Below are 15,122 nucleotides of genomic sequence, written 5' to 3' on the forward strand. Positions count from 1 at the left end.
AGACGCTCATTGGCGATTTCGCATCGCTGGGCATCGCAGCTGAGTACAAGATCAGCAGGATCGGTACTAAGGTGATGCTCCGGACGAAAGCGGAATACGAAATCGCAGTCAAATTCCTGAAGGATTCCAATGCGGAATACTTCACGCACGACATCCCCGGTGAAAAGCCCTTCAAGGTAGTCATCAGGGGTCTACCGGATGTTGATCCCAAGGCGATCGAAGAAGAACTCAAGGACCGGTACAAGCTGGCCCCAATCGCTGTCTTTCGGATGACGAGGCGAGACGAAAACGTGAAGACGTACCCGGATTGCCTTTTCCTGGTGCACTTCCAGAAGGGAACGGTGACGCTGAATGCGCTGCAGGCTATCCGCTCAATCTACACCATAATCGTACGATGGGAGCCATACCGTGGCGGCCATCGCGATGTGACCCAGTGCCAACGATGTCTGAACTTTGGACACGGCACTCGCAACTGCAACATCAAGCCACGCTGTAGCAACTGCGCTCAAGAACACGCCACTTCCAACTGCCCTGCGGATGGAGCCGTGGCGTTAAAATGCGCCAACTGTGGTGGTGCTCATCAAGGTTCCGACAGACAGTGCTCCAAACGCGAGGACTTCAAACGCATCCGAAAACAGGCGGCAACTAACAACCAACCAGGACGCAAGAAGGACAAAGTCCCGACATTTCGGACGGAGGATTTCCCACCCCTTCGTGCTCCTCAGCAAAGGCAAGTGAATTCGCGGGTGCATTCCACTCAAGCAACTTCCGGTGATTCTGCTGGCCAAAGCTCTCCATCCCCCCCTGGATTCTGGAGACAACCAACAGCGCAAAACAACAACCCCGATCTGTTCTCAGCGGATGAACTGATGGAAATCTTCGTCAACATGTCCGGTGCTCTTCGTAAGTGCCGCAATAAGCCCGAACAGATCCAAGTGCTCGGTAAGTTCATCATCCAGTATGGCGTCTAAACCGCTAAGTATCGTCACCTGGAATGCTTGCTCTGTAAGAGCAAAAGAGATTGAGCTTGCCGACTTCCTCCGCAAGCACAGCATCGACGTGGGCCTTCTAACCGAGACCCATCTAAAGTCCGGCGACAGCTTCTGGTTGCCTGACCACAACATTATCCGGCTTGATCGCACCAGCTCCAGGGGGGATGGTGTTGCGGTCGTCGTCAAGAAAGGAATAAAATACCACACTCTGTCCCATATCCGCACCACTATCATCGAGGCCCTTGGTGTGGAGGTGGAGTCGTCGACTGGATACGTCCAGTTCATCGCCGTCTACTGCCCTCGACAGTGTGCCGCCAGCAGTGGACTAGCGGCTAAATTCAAAAAGGACCTTTCCACCATCACCCGTAACGGTTCCCGCCTCGTAGTAGGAGGAGATCTAAACGCTCGCCATGAGGCCTGGCTTAACTACAGGCAGAACCAGAACGGTCGTCTGCTGTTCGACCACTCACAGCATGGGCTGTACTCCGTTTGGTTTTCGGATGAGCCAACATTTATCTCACCGGCGGGCAACCCATCGACGCTAGACCTGTTCCTGACAAATATCGGCTTGTCCAAGCCGGTAGCCTTGAACGAACTCAGCTCCGACCACCAACCGGTGGTGTCTGAACTGGGCTGCAACGTGGCTCCTGCTTCATGCCTGCGCAAGGACTATCATCGCGTAAACTGGGCCCAGTTTGGACGCGTGGTAGACAGGCACATCATCGACAACCCGCCGCTTGATACCGTGGAGAACATCGACCGAGCGTTGGAGGGACTCCACCAAGCCATAACCGTGGCTGACGAGGCGTGCGTCCAACGAGTTCCTGTGAGGGGTAAGTTTATTGCTATTGATTCCCACACCCAACTCTTAACTCGCCTGAGAAATGTTCGTAGACGCCAGTTTCAGAGGACTGGAGATCAAGCGGTGAAACGTGAAATGGCCGATCTGAACAAGGAGATTGCTTCCAGAATGGTCTCACTCCGGAACGAAAGTTTCGGGCGGCTTGTCCAGAATCTGGACGACCGCTCCAGACCATTCTGGAAAGTTGCCAAGGTCTTAAAGACGCACCCTAAACCCATTCCGCCACTAAAAGATGAAAATGATGACGATCGGCTCATAATAACCCCTCAGGAGAAAGCAAATGCGATTGGTGAGCATATTGCCAAATCGCACTTGCTTGGCTCCAACATCCAAAGTCCGCTCGAAGGTCAGGTTGAGCAATGCGTACTCAACCTCGATTCCTCCCCTTGTGCCATCCCTCCGGAGGATAGAATCACAGTGGAACAGATTTGCTCAGCGCTGAAATGCACCAAAAACATGAAGGCCCCCGGGTTTGACGGAATATTCAACCTAGTGTTGAAAAATCTCAGCATGAAGGTTCACTCTCTGCTGGCTGCTGTCTTCAACAGATGCTTGGAACTGCACTACTATCCAAGTATCTGGAAGACAGCGAAAATCATACCTATCCGCAAACCCGGGAAGGACCCAACGCTAGCTTCAAGCTACAGACCAATCAGCCTCCTTTCAGCGCTGAGCAAATTGTTCGAGAAACTCATTCTCAATCGTTTGCTCAAGTTTGTCGAGGAAAATAACATTCTCCTTCCGGAACAGTTTGGGTTCAGAAAGGGGCACTCCACCAATCACCAGCTAGTGCGGGTGATGAATAACATCCGAAGTAACAAAGCTGTATCCAAGTCCACAGCCATGGCCTTGCTAGACGTTGAGAAAGCGTTTGATAATGTCTGGCACAATGGGCTTGTATACAAGCTCTGTAACTTCAACTTTCCATTACATCTGGTTAAAATCACCCGTAGCTACCTCCAGCAAAGGTCGTTTAAGGTATCGTTGAATGGTTGTCTTTCAGACACGTTTTCCATCCCAGCAGGAGTCCCGCAAGGCAGTCTGCTGGGCCCCTTGCTTTACAGCATTTACACTTCCGACATTCCTCCCCTTGGAGACGGTTGCGTGTTTTTCCTGTTCGCAGATGATACCGCAATAGCCGTCAAAGGAAGGATGCCTCGCGAAATAGCCAACAAACTTCAACGATGCCTTAACGCCTTTGCTGATTATGCCACCACGTGGAAAATCAAAATCAATGCTTCCAAAACACAAACAATCATGTTCCTCCATCGACAATCACCTAAACTAAAACCGGCTCCCTCTTGTACTGTAATCATGGATGGCACAAGGGTTGAGTGGTCCGCCGAAGTAACCTATCTCGGGATGTTGTTTGACGAAAAGCTCCTATTCCGCTCGCATGTGGAGAAAACCGTAGTCAAGTGTTCCGCCTTAGTTAGGTGTCTGTATCCGCTGATTTGCCGCAGATCCCGCCTCACAAGGGTGAACAAACTGGCCGTCTACAAACAAATCATAGCACCTGCGATCCTCTACGCAGCTCCGGTGTGGGAATCATGTGCACAGACTCACAGGAACAAAATTCAGGTAGCTCAGAATAGAGTGCTGAGGATGGTTCTTGATCGTCCTTTCGACACTAGAATAACAAATTTACATGAAGAGGCAGGCATTGCCAAAATAGATTCCAAAATCAACGAAATTAAGACTAAATTTGCACAAAAATGTAATTTATCAGAACATGCTTTGATAAGCAATTTGTATATAGTAGGTTAGGTGTACATAGTAGTTGTAGGTTAGTTGTAGTTGTAAATAGTAGTTATAAGTAGTCTCCTTTTTCCAATTCAAATCAAACCAATCCCACCAAGGTGGTCATACTTTAAAATAGGCCTGATAGGACTAGGAACTGTAAATAATAATTAAAATCTCAAATGTACTAAAGTTGAAAAGACGCATCTGTGTCACTTAAAAAATTCATACATGTAAACCACACAATCACAAGAAATAAAGATCATTTAAATGGCAAATGGCTGGTATCAGCTCATTTTCGCTTCGGACGGCGTGGTCAGCAATAGCAGCAGTAGGTCGTGGCAAAGGAGGTGCCAATCGTCATCGCAAATTCTTCGAGATAACCACCATCCGTCGTCTGGCTCGCCGTGGCAGTGTCTGACGTATCTCCAGTCTGATCTACGAGGTGTGCTGAAGGTGTTCGTGGAAAATGAGGTCCGTGATGCTGTCACCTACTCTAAACACGCCAAGCGTAAGTGGCCATGGATGTCCTCTTCAATAAAACGGCCCTTTTCAGGGCCATCAAGCTTACATCAGTAAAGAGTTGGAATAGAATTTATCTGTGCTTGTTTGTCCATATTCAGAACCACAAGCTCCCAACGACCACACAAACTTGGAAGCAGGGGTGCAATTGATTTGGATTGATTCTCGTAATCAACTTTCTTTTTGAAAAAGATTACTACAAATTTGGATCGCCTACAATTCAAAAACGGAAAGAGTTGAGATAATAGATATTTCAGGCATAACATTTGATAACGGCACAAAAGCATTTGTAAACAAACCTTCTAAGGCCCTTTACACGCGAACCAAAGTACGCCCACGCAAACCAACAACATCATTCGCGTGTAAAGGGCCTTAGAATGTTTGTTTACAAATGCTTTTGTGCCGTTATCAAATGTTATGCCTGATTTGATCAATTAAAAGAACATAATGCTCTTCACATTTATTCCGTCCACTAGCGGTCCTACGTCAAGCTTCCGTTCGTGCCCCTAGGCACAGACCCTTCTACTTTTTTTTGTTTCACCTTCGCTTTAGCGCTGTAGGGTTTTCTATCTAATTTCTATCCTTTGCCTCTCTATCTAATGTCCATCCTTTAAACCTGTCAAAGATGACTTCTTAATTTATTCACCATTCCATACGTACCGCTGGATTTGATAAAGAGTCACAATTTGTAGAGATATTGTTTAAAATCTTATACTGCTTCTTGATTCTAAATTCGTCCTACGAGTTTCATTTCCGTCCAAACGTATTGAAACGCCATTAGATTTTATTCGTCCTACGGATAAACGTAGAAAAAGAGGATTCGCTAGAAGCGCTTCTATTGTTTTGAGAACAATGAGCGTACATATTCATGCAATGCGATCTAATAGGATTTGTGTTGTAGTTAATGAACTAACGCACCGGGATTATTGATTTGTGCACGGTGAAATCATTGCTCGGAAAAAAAATCCGTTCCCAAAAACGGGAACGGACCGTGAACTAAAAATCACGGCCAGCTATCCAGAACAAAATTTTCTCAAATATACACCGTGAACTATGGTTCACGGCTGTGGTTCACGAATATGGGAACTCTTTTTTTCCCGTGTGATATTATTGATCTTGTCTGATCGATAGAACGGAAATGGGCGATTATGACGAAGTAGTGCTCTACCCTATCTGTCTCAAGTCTGAAATCTTCCAAAAATAAAAAAGAAAATAAACTTAACAGTTAACTTTTCTATAAGCGGCAAAGCCCCGTGGCTCAAAATAGCAAACCGAGAAAAAGTGTTCTAAGTTTACTTCACATCATTTCTACTTATGCATTGGAATGTCCTATTTGGTTTATTTTTGACTGATTTTCAGAACAAATTTGTTTAGCTTAACCAGTGTTATGAAAATATGAATGATGGTAAATCTCAATTTTGACCACAAAAATTTCGCCGCAACACCTCTACCACCTTTCAACGCTGCGAAACAAGTTCACAGCAAACGTGACTACAAGAAATGGGCTCACTAGGTCTCGATTTGCTTGCACGTTTCATTAAGTTACCTTATTTCGTCTAGTGTTCAAATCAAGCCAAATATTTATTGTTTACATCACAGCGAACAGCAAACGTGAATGAATCTTGCGTTGATCTAAGTAGCAGTTTTTATCACCCCCAACGCAGGGAAAACAAAAGCAACTTTGTTTGAAAACACGCATGACAACAGAGCGCACAGTACATACAAAACATTATTATGTCCACCATTTCAAAAACATAAGCAAAAAGTCTTACATTACTTACATCATCAGCCAACAAGTTCTGTTCACTCACCTGAAATGGAAAGAAAAGAGCATTAGCGATAAGTCAACACTTTTTTTTTAATTATTTTCGTTCCGCATCAATCAAAGCCAAGCGGTTTGAGGAATTGATCGAATGGTTTGCAATAGCCTTTATCGAAAGGGGTAGCAACAATAGCAAGAGAAAAGGCTCAACAGAGGGCTCTTTTAAACCACCTGGCTCACTATCTATTCATCCATGTTTGTGGCCCATACCACAAAAGAGCATCTTCAAATAATGCTTGAAATTAATAGTAGTTAGCCGGAGTTACGGAATTCAGTTACTACCTATGTACCGAACGCTTATTCAGATTAAAGCAACCCGCAGCGATTACAACACCGTATTTGGATTGTTACCAACCAATATGAGTAAAGCGAACTAAAACTGAAGGTGTAAGAGTTAAACCAACCAGCGATAAATAGACGGAAATTCGTAAATAATATGTGCCCGAATGCGTGTGGAGAGGTGCCACCAATAAAAAAGGCAATGGCCTGACGAAAGCTAAATTTCGCCAACCAGACAACTATTCATTGCACGTGCCCATAGCAAGTGAAACCACGTAGCTGCCCAGCCCATGCCAACCATTAGAAAGAAGGTGTGTTTTTGGTTTGCTCGATTATGTCATGGTTGGGTGCGTTACGGGCGGTTGTAAACAAGCATGAAATATCGCTCGTATCTTAGAATTTGTAAACTGATAATTAGAAGATTAAACAGCAATCGGACCTCTGGCGGTGGTTCAGCTACCAGTGCTTTTTCAGCTCGAAACTTTCTCCGAACAGAAAGGGAAACCCAAATAAGGGTTCGATGTTTCTTCTGCAGCAGCAACAATAACAAAAAAAAGATTGGATATTTACGTACCCTAAATGAGTAGACGAAAGCCAGAAAGAATGAAAAGCGAACGAAAGAAAAGTTAATGGACGATAGAAGACTGAAATTGAAGTTGATGAGAGACCAGAGAACAGCGTGTCGTCTTGAAACCCAATGTCTATGCAAATCCAAAATGATCCAATAATTGAGTCAATTTGCTAGACCTTGTTTCGATGTGTCTGTTCTTTTTTTTTTCGACAGACCAATTGGACCGTTGGTTGAGAAAAATTTGTAAATAACCATAATTTTCCAAAACAATAACGGTAATTATCGTCAATCATGACAACCACGAAGAACGACACACCTGTTCATAGTCATACGAAACCATTCCAACATTGCTTTCCGATAGACAGACCGGTAGAAAGGTCAACTATAAACTATGGTGGAGGTCCGATTCTCAATTCTGGTTGGTAGTTTCCTTGAAAACACGAAAGACAAACATTGTTGCTAATAAGTTTACCATGAACCAAGAACTTTACTAAACCAAATTAATGTCGATGTTCGAAACATAATGTGTTGCAGCAGCGGGCGCAGCCAGGATTTCAATTTTGTAAAAATTACACGATTGAAAAGATATTTTTTTATTGAAATACCAGTGACCTCATGGGAATCAATTTCCGCTAATTATAAAAAAAAACTATTCGAAATTCTATTTCGATTTCCTGGGGAACAGCTAAAAAAAACCTTATTATACACTTTTACTAAAGAGCACTTCCAAGCCAAATAGCAAAAAAAAATATTTCAGACTTTCCCTTCTCCGATTTACATGAAACTTCGCATAATTGTTTGTTATGGTCAGTCATTCACATTTGATTTGATTTCAACCATTTTGAATCGAGCAAAAAACTTCAAAATGACGAATTTAATATTTTTCAACAAATTAACTCGAAACGTTTTTTTTACTGTGTATATTTTTCCTGGAAAGGCATTATGTTTTGAATTTTTTTTTCAGACGTCATTTAGATTGGAAGTAACGTTTTCAAGTTATGATTTGTTGAAAAATTGAAGCCATTTTAAATCTCGCAAAAACTTAAAAATGTGGTGAATGATTGACCATAACAAACAATTATGCAAAGTTTCTAAATATAGTAAAAAGGAATGCCAAAGCAAGCAGCTTTCCATTTGTGTTTACAAATGGGTTGACCTGTATTAGACCATTAGCAAGCATTTCTTCGGTAAGAGCCACTTCCTGCTCCGTTGATGAGTTTGAAGGCAGATACCCGTTCATGTCCTCGTCGAAATTTCAGAGTAAATTAGAGAGATTATAATCACCCAGCACCATGATGTTATCATCGCTTAAAGACGTCTCTGTAATATGCCGTATAGCTACGGCATGTGACTTGTAGAGATCCGGACCTGATACAGGGTGAACGTAGATTTCGGAGATGAATAGTGAGTGGTTCTCCAAACTAATTCGAACAATGACCTGCTCGGGCTGGTCACAGTTTTCCAACGATATCAAAAAGCACGACTGCACAGATTTGACTGCTATGAGTGATAATTGACTGATTGAGATTCATTGCAATCACAGCGGAATATTTGGTAGTCCGTCGAAATTTAACAGTCCGATATGTCCGGTCGAAGCCAAGTTTCTGTTAAGACCACTACATCATAAACTCCAATAAACATGTTGATAGTTATTTATTTTATTTATTTGATCACCATCTTCGACTACGTCGTACAGACTCATTACTTAAAACCTAATTTAATCTAAACGCCTTATTCTAGCACTAAACACATGTTTGGTCAAAATAAAATCAAACTCGCTACAAACATCATTAAAGGAACGCAAACAAGAATTAAAACAATTATTGAATCCAAAGTTCGTTCTGTGAAATGGAATTGCAAGTAACGGGGAATTACGGAATCGTCGAGGAGGAGTATTCCATGGAATCAGTTCCAGAAGTTCAGGACAGTCCACGTTTCCTGTTATGAGGTCAAAGATAAACAGTCGTTGCAATTTGAGACGCCTGGCAGAGAGGGATTCCAAATCAATCAGCTTGCATCGGTCGGGATAACTTGGAAGATTGACTGGATCATTCCAGGGGAGCTGACGCAATGCAAACCTTATAAAACTTTTCTGAATCCTTTCAACCGCAAGGATATGCGTAACGTAAAATGGAGACCAAACCGGGGAAGAATATTCTAAAATGCTGTGAACCAGCGAGCAGAATAGCGTCTTGAGACAATAAACATCGGTGAAACCAGAAGCATGACGACGAATAAAACCAAGCACAGTATATGCTTTAGCAGTTACGATGTTTATGTGTTCGTTAAACCTTAGCTTCGAATCGATCGTAATACCTAGATCACAGATTGAAATTGCACGTTCTAGAGAATCCGGCCCCATGTAATATTGATGGTGAATAACGTTGTTGCAGCGAGTGAAGGATATTATTTTGCACTTTTTGCTGTTTACGCGCATGCCGTTGTCACCGCACCAGACTATCACACGATGTATATCTTCTTGCAACGTGACACAGTCAGTGGGAGAAACAATCACACGGAAAAATTTCAGATCATCGGCAAAAGAAAGTTTGGATGATGACAGCATGTCACACAGGTCATTAACATAAATGATAAAAATAAGAGGACCGAGAACACTCCCTTGTGGCACGCCAGATGGTATGTTGAAAGTCCTGGAGCGTGCGGAATTCACCATCACGAAAGCATTGCGATTAGACAGGTATGAATAGAGCCATTCAGTGATCCATGTCGGAAATCCAATGTGGTTCATTTGGCAGCGATGAGATTGTGCGGTACTGTATCGAACGCTTTCGCAAAATCAACATAAACTGAATCCACTTGTTGCTTCGATTCTAAGCTACGGGATATCGCTGATACATAACACATTAAGTTCGATGTTGTTGAACGATGCTTCATAAAGCCGTGCTGACTGTTGGAGATGATCGGTGCAGCAGCTCTGTACAAAACGGTGTGGATCAGTTTCTCAAATACCTTACTGAGACTACAAAGTATGGATACACCTCGATAATTGGTGACACACTTGTAGCTTCCGGATTTATGGATCGGTACTATGGACGCCATTTTCCATGCATTTGGGAACGTTCTGTCTTGGAGCGAACGGTTGAAAACAGCAGCGATGGGCGTCGCCAGCGTAGCGGCGCAGTTCTTCAAAAACACAGGAGGCAAGCTGTCTGTTCCGGGTCCTTTCTTTGAATCAAGCTCATTGAAAACTTTCTGTACTTCGTCTGGAGAAAACTGTATACACGGTAGATTAATGTTATGGGACGGTATCTGTTCAAAACAGTTTTGACGTTGCACGGGTGATGCTTTACTAAACACGCTTTCGAAGAATGTAGCAAAAAGATTGGCTGCTTCTGAGCTTGACCGAGAAGTAGTTCCATCGAAGTTGACTGAGCCAGGGATTCCATTTCCAGCTTTCCGTTTCTTGATGAAGTCCCGAAGCGTGAAGGATTTTGCTTGACGGTTGACTGAATACTGAGCAAATAGTTTTCATGTGTTGCAGAAAGAATGGCTTTGTACTCCAACTCAAGCTCACGGAGTCTAGCTTTGTCAGACCCAGTTTTTGTAAGGAAATATCGGTTGCGCATCTTACGTACATTGTTACGAAGGTTACGTAGCTCAGGAGTCCACCACGGTTGGTTGAAAACAGATATCGATTTTTGTCTTTTTCGAGGTACATGACGGTTGATAACTTCTGAGAGAGATTCGTAAAAAGCTGATAGCATCTGATCTACCGTACCATTATTCGATAATCGTTCCCACTCAATATCCATAAAAGTAGAGTTCAACAAGTCAAAGTCGCATGCCGAATAGTCAAATTTGAAACAATGATCATGATCTTCAAGTAGTGTTGGTGCGTCACTCTCGTCAAGTAGTAAAATAACTGGTGTGGATGGTTATCTATAGGCAACAGCGGAGAAGATGGTGCAATCAGGTCAAGATATTCCGGTAGATTGGTAAAAACAAGGTCCAGCAGTCTGCCATTTGTGTTGACGAAACTATTAATCTGTCTCAACCCGTTGGCAAACATTGCTTCTGTAAAGTTCAACTCAGTATCAGTAGATACATTCGAAGGAATGAATCCATTAATGTCCTCGTCAAGATGCCATCGCAAATTAGGAAGGTTGAAATCGCCAACCGACAAGATTATGTCAGACTCCGATAGACGATCTGCAACAAGTTGCACTGCATTAGCATGAGCAGTATATAACTCGGTACTCGAATTAGGTGGGAGATAGATAGCAACTACGTAAAGCGAACGAAGTTGTGACTTTATGCAAACTGCGATTTGTTCTAGTTCATTACAGTTAGCCATCGAAACAGATTCACACTCCAGTGTGTTCTTAACCGCAATCAGCACTCCACCACCCCGCAAATGGCAACTGGTCAATTCATTGCGATCACAACGGAAAAAAACGTAATCAGACGAGATTTCACAGCTATCAATATCTGCACGGAGCCATGTTTCCGTAAAGACAAGTACCGTGCCGATTCAAATTTCGGACACTTAAACTCGAATTTCGGACACTTTTAAAAGTTGATTATCTCGGTCGAATATGATCCACATGTCTTGTAAATTTTAAATTTTTTTGACTAGTGCCCTCCACGATCATCTAACATTATTACTTTGTTTCTAACTGGATGTAATATTTAATTAAAAATGAAAGTGTCCGAAATTTGAATCGTCCGAAATTTGAATCGGAACGGTACGTCATAATCACAACTGGACAACAGCAAACGCAGCTGAGCAATTTTTGTGCGCAAACCCCTGACATTCTGGTAGTACACAGAAAACATGCGATCTGAAACACGCTTCGTTGCGATGGGCACTTCGAGATGCGACGCTAGATGGTATGTTGGCATGCTGGGTGAAACGACGCTTGTTGCAACAGCTTCGGTCAGAGATGTTTCAACAATTTCAATAGCTTCGGTTGGAGTGTGGCAGCTAGAAGCGATGGACATTACTGGAGGAGAAGTATTCCAAATGTGTGTATACTTGCCTGCGATGACGGTTTGGAAGACCCCTTCTCCATTCTCATACACAGGACCGGGATGACTGCTGAACACTGGCAGAAGTGGCTCGACTGTAATGAGGGGATTAGGGGCTTCCATGAGGATTGCAGTCGTGCATCCCGGTGCCGGAACAATTGATACAGATGGTGAAAAACGATCGTGAAGTGGTTGACTGGAAACGTCGGAAGTATCAGGTATATCATTTTCGATATTGAATACATACTTGCCTGTAGTAGTGGCTTGGAAGACCCCTGCTCCATTCTCATACACAGGACCGGGATGTCTGCTGAACGCTGGTAGGAGTGGCTCGACTGTGATGAGGGGATCAGGGGCTTCCATGAGGCTTACAGGCGTGCATCCCGGAGCCGGAACGGTTGGTCCAGATGATGAGAGACGAGCGGGAAGTGATTGACTGGAAGCGTCGAACGTATCAGGTACAACATTTTCATTAATGAATGCGTACTTGCCTGTAGTAGCGGATTGGAAGACCCCTTCTCCACACCCAAATACAGGACCAGGACGACTGCTGAACGCTGGCAGGAATGGCTCGACTGTGATAGGGGGATCAGGGGCTTCCGAAATGCTCAAGCTAGTGCGTCCCGGGACGAAGCAAATTAACCCAAGTCCATTACAGGAGTGGCTGGAGAAGATGTTTGAACTGGCAGCAACGGTGTTATTGGTTTCCGGTACTTCAAAGGAACCCGAAATTTTTGGGATCCGTAATCTTCAAACTCCCTTTTTTTAAAATAGTAGATAAAAAAATACTGAATCCGAGAGGTTCTCCATCTCACTATCATCAACTCGTACCGAAGCAATCTCGGGTGCATTCATGGGGCGGTCCTGCATTCGTCTCTGCGGGTTCGACAAAGTTTGATTAACACCACTGGAATGACGACCAGTTGTCGCGCTGGAATCGGAGGGCGGATCTGACAAAATACTGCTTAGAAATGCATCGTACTCACCTTGAGTGGCAGGTTGGAAAACCCCTTATGATATGCTACACTATGCTATGCTTTAGGCGTTTTAAGGTTTACTAAGGTTTTATTGTTTAATATAAAGAACAAAATCGCTCGTACATGTGCGAGAACTCGATCGGAGAGGTGTGAAATCAAAAAAAGTGTAGCTAAGTACTGCAGGGAGAAGATATTAGGATCTATCCCTAGCTACTATTGTAGAAAATCGTTACTGATAGACTTGGGCGGAACGCCACGTAAAAAGTAATTCGTATAGAAAAATATGACATACGTTTGACCCGGTTTGGAAAACATTGTTACCTGCTTTCGGGGACGTCATTTCATTTGATTAGCTTCTTGTACCCGAGCTTAAACGATCGTCGATCGTAGCTTGTTGTGATGTAAGGGGCACAGTGGCCTTCGAGTGACCATGTTTGCTTACTAAGCAAAAGGTCGTGGGTAAGAACCCAAGCCCCTTTACATTAGAGGCAGTTCATTATGTACTTAGATCGTTTTCTCCCCTTCACAATCGTCCATTTTTTGTAAGGATCGTAGACGCTTACAAGGTGGCCACTGGATTTAATAATTCCGCCAAACAGCTAAATATGATAAAAATACTCCAATTTGTTTTATAGATGTTGTACAAGAGCGACGTCTAAAGAAACATGATAAAACCAAAACTGTTACGTGGGACATAGATTATTATTTCTGACTTTTGACCATTAGGAATGCGGTCTGTAGTTGCGAGATCAAAATACGTAGTTTACAAGGGAATTTATAAGAGATTTGTTAGGAAATTCCTAGAAGAATGTCAACGGAAGAAATCCAAATGAATTCAGAGGAGAATTTAAAAAAAAATAGGTAGGATGCATTGGGAATGCTAAGCTGTATTTCATGGGAATTTTTAGAAGTATTCCAGACATATATATCCGAAGGGTAAGTTCTCAAGAGAATTATGGGGAAAGTTTTAAGCGTATTCTCACGGGAATTATTGAGAATAATAAGATAAAGAGTTTTCTGGGGAGGATTCTTAAATTAGTATTATTCTTCTTCTTATTCTTCGCATTTCAAGCTTATTGCTTATCGCGATTTAGCTTATTACATGCTCTCAACGTAGTGTTCTAGATGCACTTCCACAGTTATTGATTGATAGCTTTCGATGCCTGTACCATTTTTGCATTTGTATAATTATGTGGCAAGTACAATCATACTAGTACAAGGGAAGTAGAAAAATTTCTAAACCGGACCGGGAATCGAACCCAGCTACCTCCAGAATGGTTACCGACTGAGCAAAGCGAGGCCCCAGAAAGAATCATAATATTATTCTGGGGCACCCTGAAAGCAATTCTTGGGATGACATATTGGGATGATTCTAAGGAAATTATTGAGACAATTCCAAACATAACTATCTTCAAGAAGTCTAGAAATTATTTAGTTAATTTAAATATAAAAATATTTTAAAATCCCGGACAAAGAAACTCAAAATTGAGGATATGGTAAAATTTGTAAAATTTTCAGTATTTGAACCTAAAAGCTGTTTAAAGTTTTATACTTACCACAACAGATTTAAGATTCCGGTATAGGACAATTCTTCAATAGGATAAGTCTGACTCGCACGACACGAGTCGAACACAATCCTCGAACCCCTAAGCCTGATCGGTAAAAACACCTCAGAACTTTGAAAATGTTCACGGTTTCATATGACTTTTTTTAATGATTTTCAATCCAGGACTGAGAAAAATTTAGTTGATAAGTGTTTACCTCTGAAAAGTGCAAATAAATATGTATAATACGTCGAGCGAAGTAAATAAAACCGAAGAACAAAAGTACATGTACAAATTAACAGCATTCGATGAAAATATAAATTAACATATTTTGAGCTGGCATTCAAATTCCCAGTTATTTCCAGGTGTTCTCCGGTTCGTTTCGATTCCCGGTTGGTTCCCGTTTCTCTCGGTTTTCCGAGAGAACGACGTAGTTGTTAACATCCATAGAAAAAAAATCTAACCATTCAAAATCATGTAAAATCGAGTATGTATTCTTTTACAACGATCCAAAACGAGGATACAATAGTCATTGAGCCGATAAATATAAAATAATCCCCTAAAAGCTAATGTTTACCCATCCCACTTATGCACTAATTCTCATGTCAATCAACAGCCGTTATTGAAACCACATGGATCGAATGTAGTGCCTCATTTTCGGAACAACACACCACAAGTGCACCTTATCATCAACGATGGTTATTTCGGGGTGTTTACTTTCCATGGATACTTTTTTGAAAAACAGAGAATGCATGTACACCCAACCAGGAAATGTAAGATTTTATTACAGATTTGTTTGAAAAGTATGCAGAATGTGTAATGTT

General features: G+C 42.5%; 1 protein-coding gene across 3 annotated transcripts in view; it reads right to left on the bottom strand.

Moving 5' to 3' along the window:
* loco (locomotion defects) overlaps positions 1-15,122 on the bottom strand; it is a 147,875-nt gene that overhangs the window by 63,881 nt on the left and 68,872 nt on the right. The window contains exon 2 of one of the 3 annotated variants that reach the window (XM_065236791.1): positions 5,898-5,927. The exons of the other annotated variants lie outside the window; for them this stretch is intronic. Within the exon in view, the coding sequence (XP_065092863.1) occupies positions 5,898-5,927 (30 nt within the window). The remainder of the gene's footprint in view (positions 1-5,897; positions 5,928-15,122) is intronic. 3 annotated transcript variants of the gene reach the window in all.

Source organism: Ochlerotatus camptorhynchus, unplaced genomic scaffold (assembly GCF_037179485.1).
Source record: "Ochlerotatus camptorhynchus isolate MF236.1 unplaced genomic scaffold, CSIRO-AGI_Acam_v1.1 ptg000004l, whole genome shotgun sequence".
NCBI lineage: Eukaryota > Metazoa > Arthropoda > Insecta > Diptera > Culicidae > Ochlerotatus > Ochlerotatus camptorhynchus.